The following is a 16,782-nucleotide window of genomic DNA, read 5'->3' on the forward strand; positions in this document are numbered from 1 at the left end:
CTCGGGCTAGCTCGTGTGCAGTCTCGTTGCCAGGAACGGAGGCATGTGCCGGCGCCCAGATTAATCTGATTGCTCTCGCAATGCTCCGTTGTGATAAAATTCTCGCCGCAGAGACAGAGTACTGGTTGCAAGCAAAAGTAGATATCACGTTAATAGAGGAGCAGCTTCGACGGTCTGCTCTGAGATAGTCATTCGCGAATTTCATGATCCAGTAATGTCTTTAGCTTTCGACATTTTGTTAATGTGATCCAACATTTATATTAAGTACACCTCTACGATAACTCAGCATGTAATGAAAGGAGACACATTTGTGTGTGTGTGTATGTTTCAGGATGAATTAAACCTCCTTAAGATGTCATGCTGACTGGATCTTTAGAAAGGATCAGCAGAATTTAATATACAACGCTGGGCTACTGGCATGAAACATGAGGCCAGGTACGTGTGACTATAGCACTTTACTACAGCTGCTGTAGTTTACTAACTGCGAAATGGGTTTCAGGTTTATGGTGACCGTTGCCGCTGTAATACCTCCTGTCTGAAGGAGAAGAAAAGTGCAGGATCTCATTTGGGATTATATTGTCTTTTATACTTTCTTTCGGCACCTAATGTCTGTGCAGGCTTAAATTTATAATGACGACGTCATGGAAGTAGCACTCATGCTTCGCTGTGAAAATGAATGCCTTCTCTCTGGGTAACGCATCCGAGTGCTTCGACTTAGTATTGAACACATTAGTCGGTGATAACTGCGCAAAAATATTTAAGCGACCGTGCTTCGCTGTGGCCAAACCGATGTTGTGCTAGGAGGCCTAACAGAGTTTTTTTAAGGGAGTTATTCTTTCATTTCATTTTATCTACTTAAAAGAAATCAGCACTGCATATTACTTACGAGGTGGAAAGAATGTCCATACTCTGAGCGATTGACAACAATGAGATGAAGTTAATAATGACATAATACGCCGGTTTTAGTCACAATAAGAGGCTTCAATTTTATTCCCAGACTATGGAAATTTTTTTCGATGAATTTCTTGCGAGCACCTTCTCCCGACCTTCGTTAGAGGCAAACGGTTGCGCCGGAAATCTTGGACATCGCTGGCGGAGAAATAATGAGATCTTCCCAGAGAAGCACGCAGATCGCTTGTGTAGTGCTAAGTAGGATGTCGTAATATTTATCTAACGAACGGGCTTTGAAACAAACTGTAGTCGGATACAACTTAATAAGGCAGCGGCTTTTCCCCGTCAAAGGACCCCCTTTAAGCCAACGGAGCCGGCCGATTCTCATGACCATGCCAGTGTCACAAAGCAGGGAGTGGTAGATGAAATGTGATAGTCCCCCCCCCCCTCCCCCTTTATAGTCGGGGATAGAGCCCTCTCTCCATTGTGGCACCGCTCCCTGCATTGTCACACTAGCAGGGTTATGAGAATTGGCCTACGCCATTGCCTGGAAGGGGGTCCTTTGACGGGGAAAAGCCGCTGCGTTCTTAAGTTGTAATCGACTATAGTGTAAAGCGCGTACAGAAGTCACGCGGTCATAGAGCGATGACCTTATAGTGGTGACCTCAAAGGCTGTTGACAGTGGGTGTATGTGTCTTGATTAACATCAAGCTCGCCTGACGTCCTAACATCCGGCTCTATGTACCCTTTATCTGAGCTTGCAGCAGCGCCACCCAAGGCGAATGGAGGCTCACCTCGGGACCCAGTCGACAAAGACACCTTGTGGGCAAGTTGTGGACTGATAAAGTGAACGGGGCAACTGGCTGCGATGTCGGCTCGTGGGGCAGCATTATGGGGGTGCATCGCGTAACCTTATAAAGAAAGAAACCGCTAGTTCTCGCAGGTATTGGTGTCATAAAAAGAATGGGGCAGTCGACGGCGACGCTTCTCTGTAAGGCAGTATTATGAGGTTATTTAGATAAGGCACACACTTATCGGCACTGACCTCGAGCGGAGTTTCGGAGGAAGAGCACAGGCTTACAGCTTGACCACACCACACCGACGTCGCTTTACAGTCAATGTGCAGGCGGTGACTACATTTCTCATGTGCTTCTGAATCAAGAGAACCAAGCTGGTGCCGTTTTAGGTGCCCGTTTCCTGACTCCCGCTCCGTCGTTAAATAGAAAGGCAAGTGTGCACCACGCTGGTATGACGCGTGACAAGGTAAGATGATAAAAAAGCTTTACAACTGACTCCAAGTAATCGCTCCAGCTGAGTGCATGTGCCGGATTCGTCTTATAGTCTAACGGGAATCTTTCACGCGATTGGAACAACCGACGAGGACTTGAACAGCGCTGGGGTTCGACGTGGGAAGCAGTGAGTCCATGAGTAATGAAGCACCTAGGGAATAACTCCAGAGAAGTTATTCACTGCACCAAGGAAAACACTGCAGCAAGGAAGAACGTTGATCGATGAATAACAGAACGGAGATTCGTCGGTGAAACCCGAGCAGTGATTTGCAAGGACGACAAATACTCAACCTGAGCCACCTTCTAGCTGTTCAAACTGAGGACGTCAGACAGAGCTAACCAGTGGCCAACAGAGGAACAATAAGCTCGCACAGATTTTTCTAGATACAAGAAAAACATCTTCGATAATGGTAGCTTGATCTAATAAGTGAATATGTGTAAGGGATGGAGACGTAGAGGGACTGTTTCAAGAACAACAGCAGTGCGTGAGATAGTCTAGGTTTCAGCCACAGAATTCTTGGACAAAGTTCGAAGATTATCGAAAGTAGCTGGTGGTTGGCTGCAAGTTGGGCGAGGGTTTGTACTTTTCAACGGAAGAAGCCATTAGGCGCTACCACTGTCAAGCCGTCCGCAAGGCCTGCTTCAGGGACACCGGACGACGCAGACCTCGTTCGCTTCAGCCTCTAAGGCAGTTGACTTATAGTGAGAGTGCACTGTGGAGAGTATTGCAGAATATTTAGAGATCTATCGAGAGCGACTAAATAGGCAGCGATGGACGTGACAAGCGTGATCGGCGACTACGGCAAGTTCCAGAGGAACGTCTACCTGTTCTGCCTGCTCCGAGGAGCCCCTAACGGTCTTCACCTCGTCATCTACAGTTTCTTCCTGCCGGCAGTGGAGTACTGGTGCGCTAGGCCTGAAGGCATCGCTGGAAACGTGACGACCGAGCAGTGGAAGGCGATGATGCTGCCCAACTCGTCATCCGATGCTGCTTTGCTTCGCTCCAGTCGGTGCCGAACGTTCGACTTCGAGGTTTCTGGGGACGGGCTTCCGGTATTCGGAAACACTCCTGTTCCCTGCCAACGTTGGGAGTATGGGCAGAGCTACTACCAGAGCTCCTTAGTGCAGGAAGTAAGTACATAAAAATTTTGCGTTCTTTTCCACTTAAAAAAGAAAGAGAGAAAAAATGTGATGAGTGCCAGCGCCTTCTGCTCAAGGTAAGCTAACGTAGCGTGCTTCCAAGGGCTACAATGGCCTAGAAATGGAAAATGCTTCAGGAAAGCTTCTTTTAAGAAAAACATTCTTTTACTCTAGCCAGTTGTAAGTATGCGTAATGTAGAGCTTTTTTTTTTAAATATGGTGCCCGCAGGGTTGGCTTAGTGTCTTTGGCGTTCGGCGACTGACCTCAGGGTCGCGGGATCAAATCCCGTCCGGGGGTCAGTAGTGGGTCTCTGGCATTTCGTCTCCATTTAAATGCGACCGCCGCGGCCGGGATCGAAGCCGCGTCTTTCGGATCAGCAGCCGGGCACCGTAACCACTGACCCACCGCGGCGGCCACAAAAATAGGAGATGGTTATCTGCCCCACAAGTGCTACATGCAGTGCAGGTAGCAGTAGATGGGACAAGATGCGATTTTATATATTGCTGACGCGGTAAGGCTGGTGTCCACTGAAGACCGCAAACAGAAAGGAGGCAAGAAATAACGGGGTGTAGAAAGAATATGCTTCAAAGTGGTGGCTATTTGCGGTTACTGGTGCAAATCTGCTTGAGAAAGTAAAACCCCGTGAAAACAGGTGAGTGCACAAAATAGCATCTTGCAATGACCACTTGCTTGTCTCGTTTATCCGGCTTCTTTCGGACCACAACATCAGTAGAGGCGTCGAACGGCAGGGTCACGTCGTGCACGTTTCGAATGGGAACCGATTAACCCCACGTCGTGAAACAACAGCTACTGAAGGAAAAAGCTGAAGTGACACAGGCCCCTGTGCTGGCACAATTAACTCTACCGGAAGCAGTTCTTTTTCCTTCCGGTGGCACGAAACAACCAGAATTCTAGAAGTCCATCCCGTTTGCGGGGGTCATTTCTAGCATGGGGACGAAATATACCAAAAGGTCTAAGCAGGAGTAATAACAGTTCTTGTAGTATCAAAGCTCCTAATTGGAATCCATGCTTGTGCTGTGGACAGTTTTGGGAGGCTAGTGGGCCGAGGCGTGGTCTCCGGGTTCCGTTCTCAGCTGTTGGTGGCGCTCCGCAAGTCCTCCATTGTGTAAAATTCCGAGATGTAATAAGGGTGTAACCTAGTTCCTAAAAGTGGGATTAAGCAAAGGAATATCCTTACATGAATAATGGAAAGCGTGAGAGTAGTTTAGCTACGGAGCTAATGAAATGGGCACAATGATTTCGAACTTGAATAATGCTTATACATCCACACCGGTTGATGAACTACTAAGATACAAAAAAATGCTCTAAAGGGGGTCTAAGGAGGCGATAAACCCCACACCGCGCACTGTGGCGTTTTTCATCCCTATTTTTTTTTTCGCCATTGCGCATCTCCGCCGGTTTAGAAGAATGCACATTAGCATTTGTTGTTTTCAGCTGCACAAAGACACTCACGGCAACAATACAAAGGGGCGGCTATTAGCAATTTGTCCTAGTTTTGAGTGGCAACAGCCCAGACAAAAAAAAAAAGATTTGTGGGGACACTTCGGCTGAGTCTTCAGGGTATGACACGATAGCGTAATGGGCTAATTTCCATATTTATTTATTTATTTTTTATTTATTTATTATACCCTCAGGGCCATTACGGCATTACAGAGGGGAGTGGTTACAAAAAATGAAATTTAACAAACAGGAGTTAATTAAACAGGGAAAGTACAAACATGACTACTACACATACATTGTTAGCTAAGGCATTCAGGGAAAGAAACAAACAATAACACAGTATAAAATACATCCTAGTTAAACAATGTTAGCTATGACATTCTTGAATAAAAGATGATCGGTGATGGTGGCCGTCAAAGAAGGAAGGTGATTCCACTCATTCGATGTGCGTGGTACGAATGACTGAAAAAAAGTTTTTGTTCTGCAGAAAGGGATGCCAACCTTATGAATGTGATCTAGTCTTGATGATAAGTACTGAGGGGGTGAGATAAGTTCGGTATGAAACTGCGGGTGATAGAATAACTTGTGAAAAAGGGAAAGGCGAAAAATTTTGCGACGTGATGATAAGGATGGTAAGCTAAGGCTAGATTTCATGGCACTGATGCTTGCTGTTCTGGTATAGTTAGAAAGAATGAAGCGAGTAGAGTTATTCTGAACCATTTCCAAAGCTTGTGTTAGGTTTGTTAGGCCGAAGAAGGTCTCACTCTACTCTACATTCATAGATGCCTAGTAGTGCTCATACCCCTCCTGGCACAATGGTGCGCCACTGCCCTGCGATGGCAGGTGCTCCCAGAGGTGCACCTTGTGCGGCTCAGGTTTCTCTTCCCTAACGACCAATTATTAATTTAACTGCCACCTGCCAGGGTGGGCAGTTTGCTCCCTATCCGGTGGACAGGCTGCGATGACGATGCAAGGTCACGTGACCTAGGTTGCCCACCTGCCTCCTAGGTTGCTCTCTGGGGACCACCTTCCAGAGCTATGCCCGCGATTTTTTCGCCCACAACACCGACGCCGACAACGTCGCCACCGTCTTTTCTAGTGAACGGGGCCTTTATAGAGCTATGGCGATAAAAGAAAAACATGGTGGTGCCTGTTCTACAGTGTTTATTGCGCTACTTGTTATTTATGCCGTTTCACTAATTAGCCAAAACCCTCTCATGATTTACCCTTAATGTTTTAAGCAGTTGATCTAAATGCAGTAAGTGGCATAGCACTCTCATGAACTGAAGCTTTGGACCAGAGTTGCACTAGTTATCAATACCTTTGACTGAACTCTCAATTTTGTTCCAAACTTTTAATGTATCTTTAAAGTATCATGTTATTCGTATTTTCTATTTTATACCGTATCTTCCATTTCCTTCATCTCGTCCGTTTGTGTGCAAAATTTAAAGTCAGGGGGATCTCGGGGGGTCAGAACCCGACAGTTCTGACAAGGAATCTGAGACGCCCCGCACTAGAATGTACAGACTGTATGAATCTGAAGCTGGCAACCATTTCTTTATTGTTGTCAGTGGTGGCCGGGTGAGAACCTAGCCCGTCTGTTTTATTGTCACCTCCTCCATCACCCTGTACTGATGGAAATAAATTCTACTTTTATAAAGATTATTATTAATACGAGACTTTCGGTCAAAAAACGAGCGCAGCCGCTGCAAGTGGACAGGTAACCATAACATCGCTTGTGAACCAAGTTGCCTCTTCATGCAGTGGGACCTCGTGTGTGACCGTGCTTGGATGAGAAGTCTGGTACAAACGGCCACGATGGCTGGAATGCTCGTTGGAACTCTGCTCTCCTCCCTCGGAGACAGGTTAGTTTTTCTATGCTTTTTTATGTCACGAGCTATAAGCGGCCTCGAGAGCCACGTAGTTTGAAGGACGTTACAAAGACGTGTCTTCTAGGAGAGACGAGCAAAGCGCTGCACGGTGACAATAGACACCTTTAGCATACCGTGTACCGTGTTACCGTTACCGGGGTATCGGGTGCCCGCCCACCGCCGCTGAACCCACGCTGATTGGTCGCGATGCTCCCCGCGCGCGTGCAGCTGACGGGGACGTGGCGCCATCTGGCGCCGCCAAGGCAATCTGCGCATGCGTATTGGTGGTGGGCGGGCTCCCGGTACTCAGGTACCGCTAGCGGTAACACGGTATACGGTATGCTAAAGGTGTCTAATGCAGGGGCGTGAGGGCGGTACACCGTGCTGCCATCCTATCATAATGTCGTGAAGGGACATCTTGATGAAATGATTGACTTAATGAATATGCTTTAATATTGAATATGCTTGATGAAACATTTGACCAACACTCTTCCCACTTCGAGTTACTGATCAATTCGCTCTCGCCCTACCATAAGCTTGCCGTCCCGGTTAGCTCAATTGGTAGAGCGACTGCTCCGGTGTGGCGGTGGTTCCGGGTTCGAACCCCGGACCAGGACGAATTTTTCTTTAACTACGAAGTTTCTGAGAAAGCTGTATAGCTTTCCTTTGTAGCCGTATGGCTGCGCTTGGGTGGATGCCAATGAGTAATTACTCCCTTATTACAAATCTACTCCACATTGGGGGATTCCCCTAAACATTTGACCAGATCAGCGCAAAATCAGCAAACCTTAAAATAAACGTGGTCGCCAATTCTCCGAGAAGTCCTAATAGAATTCCAAGATTTTCAGAACCTATACATATGAGGGACTCCACTTTCCATTTCTTTCTTTTATCTGGCGCCGGTATACCTGCACAAGATTCACCGCACCACAGCACCACTGTTCGGGAATTTCACAGATGTGGGGATAAGCATAATTTACTTTCAGGGTGCCCACGCTGTCGTGACGAGCGTGAGAAAGTTAAGCGCAAACTCAAAGGCTAGAATGTACGATCTGACAACGTCATTCCCATTGTGTACCTGGAGGGTTCACAATCTGAGCGACGCGATGTAACTAAACGACACGTGAAATTCTTAGCGGAAGCTTACCTTCTGGGCGATTGCTAGGAGAAAGTTTCCTGTTTTATTAAGAGACAATCGTACAGTTGCTGGCATATTGAATGTAAAGCTAATCCCGCCTCCAAATAAACACCAGCAGACGTTATTTATAGTTACTACGTTTTGGAATAAATAAATGCGTAGTGGGAGTTAAGGAGATTGCAAAAAACTTGCATTAATAAAGAGGACACGTCTTATGAGTCCGCAGGACTTTTATGAACCTTTTATAGTCATTCTGACTTCTTTCGGACCTTTGCAACAATGTCAGAATATCTGCATTCCCCGTTTTTTTTTCTTCCCCTTTTGCTACATGGTCGTGGCTGACAATGCCAGGCTGGGGCGTCGACCGATGGTGATAGCCGGCTACGGGTGCAGTATCATAGGAAGCGTGTGTGTCGCGGTGTCTCCGTGGTTCTCACTCCTCCTGGTATCCAGGGGGCTTCTGGGCCTTGGCCTTGGTCTGGGACAGACCGCGTCCTTCTGCCTCTGTGAGTCCAGTTGTTATTTTCTACTTTATGCTCTGTTTTTCACTATATCATGTTAGGCGGAGTTTGCGGAAACCACCTTCACGGCAATCTCAGGAACATATTGGCGCGAAAAAGACGTTAACGTTTGAGGACATCTACACAGACAACTGCCCTCCGGCCATAAAAGAAGCTTCAGGTGCGAATGTAAGGCATAATTCAACACTAGCTTAAAAGGAAGTTTGACACACATCTTGTCAGCCGTGCTGTAGCTGTAAGAAAAAGCTCGAGCGTCACATATACATCTACACTGCCATGCAAGGATGTTGAAGACTTGCATAAATACAGCCACACTGCGGTCGCAAAAAAAACTTTACGGTGTTAAAGTCACCGACGTTGGTATAAAAGCATGGTGGAGACACTTATACAAACAATCGCCATTGTGGTTATAAAAGAATCTTTCGATGTTATATTTTTATTCATATATCCCGTGTGAGAAACGTAGAAACCGTACGGTTTGGTATTGGATCACGTGGGACGGCTTCTTTAAAAGCGCTTGAGCTCGAAAGCTTTTGGAAGACGAGGACTTTAGTTTACTTTACACTAGTGAGATTTGGAGCGCTGCCAACGCAAACAAGATAAACCATACGTACTTGACGCAAACTCGATGGCCTACTTATTTGTGACAAAAGTAGCGCGTTAATGTAACAAGAGAGCGCTTCAAACCTTCCTGGCTCGTGAATCTGATTGCCATTTGTACTGTAAATCCCAAAGCGCCCCTTTCTCGTGCTCGGTTTCGACCAGGAATAGTGTACTTTAATCTGGACATCATCATTAAAGGTGCACTGAAGAGGAATTTGAACTCGCCTTTTTGCCGCGGGAACTCGATCTACACGTTCCGAGCATCCTTAGAAACTTCTACTTATTGCCCTGTGTGGCCGATTTCTCTAATTAAATCGAATTAACGTCCGGCTCCCGCCTTTATTTTTGAATTCTCCCTCGTACGGTGGGCGGAGTCGACCAACGCGTGGAATGCCTTTCAGCCAGCTCCGTGGAGGCTTTGCTTTCGCTTTATGTTGTTTTTTAGGTTTCCGTGAATAAATAGTTTCATTCGCAGATAATATAGCCGCAAAATAAGCCCACAGAAATAAATATACGCGTGGACTATTTGCTTCTGCGGATTACTACGTATTACTCCGCCGATGGCAGAGCGGCAAGCCGCCATGGGACTGGGTGAAAGGCACTCCGCGCGTTGGTCGACTCCGCCCACTGTACGAGGGAGAATTAAAAAAAAAAAAAAGGCGGGAGCCGGACATTAATTCGATTTAATTAGGAAAATCGGCCACACAGGTCCATAAATCGAAGTTTCCAAGAATGCTCAGAACGCGTAGATTGAGTTCCCGTGGCAAAAAGACGAGTTCAGATTCCTCTTCAGCGCACCTTTAACCTGCTTGTTTAGTCTTCGCCGTGCCCCTAACGCAGTCGTATAACAGCTGCGCGCAGATACGGGTGTAGGCGATAGATAACGCCGAATGCGCTGTGAAGAGATTTTACAGCTCTCTAAACCTTAATTGCTCCAGCCAGAGAAGATGAAGAGGAGAATAGGCGAGAAAACATCACCAGTGCAGCAGAAAACGAACAGCTAGCAAGAGAGCCCTGCTTCTGCGCTTTGTCCTCTATTTCTTTTTATCATAGCCTTATAACCTGGCCTAACAGGCCGTTATTGCGAGTATAAATTGATAGTATAACGAGGAAGCTGTTAGGAGGCGTTTGGAAGAGTCTTTTTTTGGACCAGAAATGGCGAATGGCAAATAAGAGGTTAAATCAGGAAGCGGCTCACGAACCGTTGAACAATCTGGGCGTGTCAGGGCGTCGTGACTACAACGAGTCACTATCCGGGATTACCACATACCTTGTTCATTTCTCATTGTGGCCAGTTTTCATCTGCTTGCTATCCTCTTGATGTAATCGGGCTACTGGCGCAAGTGAAGGGCTGATCAGAAGAAATAGATCGCAGCGCGATCGACATAAATATAAAAAGTGAGGAATATCAGCCTTGTAGGATTCCACACAGAGTGAAACACTTCTTTCTTATTGAATTCTGCACATCTTCTTGTGAATGCCGATTGACGACCTTTGGCGCTCGGCGTGTTATGCAGATACCGAACTGAGGTATACACCCGCATTTTTTGCGAACTCTGTACCTGGTATAACTGCCTTAATTATGAATCAAATGTGACCCTTTTCACTTCGCTCTTTTCAGTGATGGAGGTTATTGGTCCCAAGAAGAGGACTACCACAGCAGTGGCGTTCAGCCTGGGCTTTGCTGTGGGCCTCATCATTCTACCTGGCTTCGCTTGGTTCCTTCAGGACTGGAGAACCTTGCAGGGAGCTATTACTGTGCCTCTTCTGATCCTCTTAGTTTGGTCGTGGTGAGCAAAGAAAGTCAGACAGTTTTTATGCGTAGAATATTGCAATCACTCAGTTCAGCCCTTGGGCGCGGCCGGGCAGCCACCAAACCACGTGGAAAAAAGAAAAAAAAAGAAAAAAAAGGGACGGCTGAGCATGGTGGCGGTTGCCACCGCCCCGTTTCAAAGGGGGCGCTCCTATCCATCCATCTATCCATCCATACGTCACGGAGGAAAAGCTGCTGAGAAAATCGAGTGCCGCCAAGCAATACCTCGCGCAAAAAGACCGCGCAATATGCAACGCATTCTTGGCTTAACCAAGCTAAGCCTGGGCATCTTTTTTCTTTGCTGCGTGCAAATGATTGCGCAAGCATTTATTTCATTACAGTATCGTTTTTACGCGGTAATGCAATGCGAATGGCAGATAAACGATGGCCGCTTAAGCGTAAGGAGTGTATTGCATTATAAGGCAGACGCAGCTGTGAGCACCAGTCAGGTGGGCGGATGAGATCAGGAAGTTTGCAAGACTACACGGGGCCCGCAGCTTGCGCAGGACTGGGTTTATTAAGGCGAAAGCCTTTAATGCCTCATTGTTGTCGACAGAAGTTTGTCAGCAGAGGTGTCACGCTTTTTCTAGTCAGACTAGAAAAAAAAAATCTTTGTGCACGATGGGATTCGAACCGCCATCCTTCTGTACCGCAGTCGAGCGTGCTACTGGCTACGCTACTTCCTGCTTTTTTTTCTTTATTGCCTGTCTTTGGCTCATGACATTGCACAACAAAAATACACATAACGCTATATACATACGACACTGTCGTGGTCAGCCAGCACGAGACTGGCTTCGTCAGCTTAAAATTCCCGCAACATACACAACGGCTCTAGTCTTGAGAGCCACTCGGGAGGCTCCGCAGCTGCTTTTTGGATTGCATGAAACCAGTCCATGCTTTCCCGAAAATAAATTCGGGCCGGTCGTGCGTCTTTGTCACAATGGTAGCCTGCCATTCTGGAGCGCCATATACAGTGGAGGCCCAAGAGCATTATGAGATCAAAAGGTGCCCCATCCTCATTATCAGTGCTTAAATAGCGAATTCCGTGCGCGTCAAGTGGTAGCTCTTTCTTTATGGTCCTTTGTAACACGTCCCAAAAATAAACCCCTTCCCAGCAATGCAAAAAACATGGTCTATTGTTTCAGGCTGTTTACAAATTAAGCAGTTCGATCCCCACGGTAAAAAGAAATCCTTTCCCTCTAGAAACTTTTTAACTGGTAACTTTTAAACTTTAAACTTTTAAACTTTAACTTTTAAACTTTTAAACTGATTGTAGCAAGCGTTCGGTTTCTTTCGGCACGTTTTTCCACCGATTATTTGTGGAAAAGCAAAAGGAAAAAGTTGTACAATGATCTTTGTGATATTGTTTTCCCAGAGCCCATGTACAGGGCCTTGTACAGTGGAGGCCCGGGAGGGGATGTTTTAAAAAGGGTGAAGAAAATGCAGGTGCCACCAGGAGTAAAGACTTTCTTTTTTAAGTTACACACCGGGCTACGCTACTTCCTGCCAACGCATATGTAGCTCTCCTTGTCTAGGACGCTGGGGAGTGTTCGCAGAAAGGCGTCGAATCAGACGGATGCCTCCCAAACGCCCTCCAGTGTCTCCAGCATTTAAGAGTCGTAAACAATTGTGTACTCAATTAACATCTTAACCACACATCTGTGACAGAAGCAGCAACCCCGCGCTAAACGCTTTCGCATCAACACACTTTAGGTCAACAAAGTGCCCCCCTGAATTTTTTGGAGACTTATGAGATTGGAACTTCTTCAGTGAACTTAGATTATTAACGGTGATGAAGCGCGCCATTCGGTGTTCCGATTTCGACCTACTGCACTGTATTTAGTTATGCTCAATTCAGATATTTCTATGTATTATGTGTGGTAGTTTGCATGTGAGTTGAAGAAGAGAAAGTGGCACGTTCAGTGTACTATCCGCTATGCACCCTGGCCAATCCCCCGCCGTGGGTATGTGCCATTAAGCCTGATGACATTATCATTATCATCATCATTTGCTAGTTTCATAATACGCTTATTCACTTCTGTACTCCACTCCATGTTCTGGCTCCCGACCTGGGCTTTGAGGGTATGAAACATGAAATAAACAAGAGGAGCGCATTTTAATACATGGGCCTGGAGGGCAGCTCGCGATTAGTGAACTCGAAAAAAAATCAGTACTTCTGCGCATTATTTATTTATTCATACTGTTAACCCTCTGCATGAGGGTCATTACAGGGAGGGAAACATATACACACACAAGCGCAATTCTCTTCGCTAAAAAAAGAAACACTCAAATGCACAGAATTACAGATTTGCACAGCAATCTTCCAGGAATGCGTTCACACCTATCACAAATTTGTCTACATCTGTTTGGTCCACAACGTCACTTGGTAGTTGATTCCAAATTTCTACAGCATCGGGAAAAAAGGAGTAGCGATAGACATCAGTACGTGTAATAATAGGGTGTAATACCTTACTGTGATTTTTCCGAGGGCAACGCTTCAGGGGAGGTGTAACATAGTGATGTTTATTAACTTTGACTTTATCATTCATTATCAGAAAAAAAAGTTTCAATTTCTGCTTTGTTCTTCTTACTTCTAGTGATTCTAACTGACACTCTTTTAGCATTGCTGTGACTGAATCAGTGCGGCGGTATTTAGAGCATATAAAACGTGCTGACATCCTTTGCAATCTTTCCAGTTTCCGTTTTAAACCCTTTTGATGAGGACTCCACACTGCACTTGCGTACTCTATGATTGGCCGCACGAATGTCTTGTACGCAATCAATTTAATTTCTCTAGTCGCATTCGGCAACTTCCTCCTCAGGAAACAGAGCTTCTGGTAGGCTTTTAAATAGACATTTTCAATATGGGTGCGCCAGTCAAGATTATTTGTTAATGTCACTCCCAAGTACTTGAGACACTTTACTTGATCTAAGGAATTTTCACCGATATTGTATCGAAACATCATAACATTCTGCTTCCTTGTTACTTGCATGTAATTAGATTTTTGGTAGTTTATTTCCGTACCCCATTTCAGGCACCACGAGTTTAACGACTGAAGACACCTATTTATGTTCATCTGATCTGCCGGGGAAGCCACAGGAGAGTAAATTAAGCAATCATCGGCAAAAAGTTTCATTCTGACAGGCGATTCGACGTAGCAGAAATATCATTTATATACAATAAAAACAAAAGCGGACCTAAAACGGAGCCCTGTGGCACCCCCGACAGAACTTCACGCCTATTCGATACTGCACTTTCTATTTTGACGACTTGACAGCGGTTACTTAGATAGGCCTGAATCCATAGTACTATATTTTCAGCGATTCCTAATCTGCGTAGTTTAAAAATAAGCTTATGATGCGGAACTTTATCGAAAGCCTTCGAGAAGTCTACACAGACCACATCTACCTGCTGACGTTCATCTATAGCCTTGCAAAAGTCGTTCACTGTTTCAATTAACTGCGTCACTGTCGAAAGGCCGGTCCGAAAACCATGCTGAAATGGACACAATAGGTCATTTATTTCCAAAAAATGAAGGATGTGTTTAGCTATTATGTGTTCAAAAACCTTGCAACATACGGAAGTGAGTGAAACTGGCCTGTAGTTTTTTACAAGAAGTCGATTACCGACCGCCTTTAAATACCGGAACTACTATTGCGCTGCGCCAGTCACGAGGTAAAGAATGATCCCGCAATGACTTTTCAAATAAAATTTGCAAATAATATGATAACCACTCAGCATACCGTTTAAGGAATTCCGTCGGTATTTCATAGGGACCGCTCGATTTCTTCAAGTCCAGAGACAGCAGCTGCTGACAGATGCCCTCCCTATTGATGCGAATCTCGTGCATTGAGTATGGCAACGTGTAAATTGTTGTATGATCACTCTCAATGTCATTGTAATCCCTACTAAAGACCGACTGGAAGAAATCATTAAACAGATTTGCAATATTGTTTTTATCAGTCACTTCATCGTCCCCATCCATTACCTGTGTGATTGCGTTCTTTTTCGCTGTAAAATATCGCCAGAAATTTTGTGGTGAGCTTGTGAGAAAATTAGTCAGTGTTGTATTGAAGAAAGTTTTTTTCGAATCTAATAACACTGTTTTGAGCTTCTTTTTGATGTTTGAAAGTTCTGTCGCTCTATTTTTTTGCTTTCGTAGCCTTTTTACCTTGCGCTTTAACTGAATGATCTCTCTAGTGATCCAAGGATTGAGCTGCTTCGATTTCTTTGAGCGAGTGGGAACAAACCTATCAATGCAATATTTTAGTGTGCCCTTAAAACGTTGCCACAATTCTTCGACACTTTCATGGTGTGATGCAGTTTCAAACTGATTCAAGTTTTCTTCTAAGACGTCTAAGATAGACGTATCGTCTGCCCGGCTGTAATCTTTGACCCGTATTAAAACATGCGATTTTTTGCGGACTTGTGTGTTCAACCGCACATTCAAACAGATCATCTTGTGGTCAGATAAACCCGGCTCGACAGATATAGTGTGGTCTGCCACTTTAGGGGATAAGAAAACCAAGTCCAACAATGACTGGGACCTTGATGTATACCCTTGTAAAATCCTTTACTATTTGCTTAAGGTTATGAGTAAACATAATTTCCATTACTTTATTCGCACTGCTTATTTCTACATTACCTGTTGACAAAGCTTCCCAATTAATATGTGGCAAATTGAAGTCGCCAGCCATTATCAGTCTGGTGTTCATATTTACATGAGAGTTAAGGAACAAAAGCAATTCATCCAAAAATTCAGGAGATGTAGAAGGCGGCCTGTACACAACACCTACTAAATGTACAAGGTTCCCACAAGAAACCTTGCACCACACCATTTCAGAAAGGCTGCAGTTAAGAGCGACTGCAGATACTGTGCTTTTCATAACAATAGCCACCCCCCCCTCCTTTAGAATTTCTATCCCATCTAAAAACATGGTAGCCTGGTGGGAAAATGCTATCGTTACTAATTCCCTCATGTAACCAGGTCTCGGTTATTAACAATAAGTCAGGGTTCTCGAAAATTAGCAAATGTTCTAAATCAGTTGTTTTGTTTGCTACACTGCGGGCGTTTAACAGAATAATTCTGAGCTATATTTGCGAGCAATCGCAATGATCATCAGAATCTGCAGTTGATTTGGTCGGGGATAGCGAACTGTGACCAGCAGACTCATCGTTAACTTTGGATCGTCCTATCTTATCTTGGTGGGTTCGGTACAGACAACGCTCTTGTCGTTCATGATCCCATGCGTAAATGGTGTTGTTAATCTTAAGTTTATCATGTATCAGTTTGACCTTTGTTCCATTATCTCTTTCTGCTTTACTACTTTGCCACAGTTTTTTTCGTACTGCTACTGTTTCCTTCGCATAGTCTGGGCTTACACTTATTGGGCCGCCTTTCAACTTCCCGCAATTCTTAAATACCAACTCTCTTTCTCTAGAGTCGAAAAAGTGCATAATGACAGGTCTATGGCTACCAGTTTTTTTCTTGCCTATACGATGAATTCTGTCTATAGTTTTCGCCTGAACGCCCAATTTTTCATTAAATATCTTCTGAACCACTGCTTCCCTCAGATCGGAATCTGATTCGTCTTTTGCTTCTCTGACACCAAAAACCAAAAGATTATTACTTCTGCTCCTGTTCTCGTATTCAGTCAACTTATCTGCCTGCTGACGAACCAGGGTCTCTAAAGTTTGCATTCGTTTGTTCATTTCTTCGATAATATCAAGAAATGCAGTCATCCTATCGCATTTTGCATTAAGTTCGGTCATTTCTGTTCTCAGTTTATCTATTTTAGCATCCGACGTGGCCTGGTTTTCTAGAATTAACTGCAACCAGAAAAACAAAACATTACTTCTCTGCATTACCAGGAAAAAAATTCCAGTACGTTCCCACACATGCTTGATGGTACATCTGTTTCAAAAGTACGGAAGTATAAGTACTTAGAAGTGACAATTTCTAACTGAATAACATAGTCAGCTCACGTTTCCGATATCTGTTCAACGGCGATGCGAAAACTGTGGATCATTCAAAGAAACCTTAAAGATGCTTC

At 44.9% G+C, this 16,782-nt stretch overlaps 1 protein-coding gene across 1 annotated transcript in view; it reads left to right on the top strand.

Moving 5' to 3' along the window:
- The first annotated feature begins 1,788 nt into the window (after positions 1–1,788).
- The window catches only part of LOC149348204 (organic cation transporter protein-like), a 26,548-nt gene continuing 11,554 nt past the window's right edge, over positions 1,789–16,782 (top strand). The window contains exons 1-4 of the mRNA XM_089587995.1: positions 1,789–3,311; positions 6,547–6,647; positions 8,143–8,297; positions 10,537–10,705. Of these exons, the coding sequence (XP_089444121.1) occupies positions 2,952–3,311; positions 6,547–6,647; positions 8,143–8,297; positions 10,537–10,705 (785 nt within the window). The 5' untranslated portion in view covers positions 1,789–2,951. The remainder of the gene's footprint in view (positions 3,312–6,546; positions 6,648–8,142; positions 8,298–10,536; positions 10,706–16,782) is intronic.

The sequence above is a fragment of the Amblyomma mixtum genome, chromosome 4 (genome assembly GCF_055824585.1).
Source record: "Amblyomma mixtum isolate Tamu chromosome 4, ASM5582458v1, whole genome shotgun sequence".
NCBI lineage: Eukaryota > Metazoa > Arthropoda > Arachnida > Ixodida > Ixodidae > Amblyomma > Amblyomma mixtum.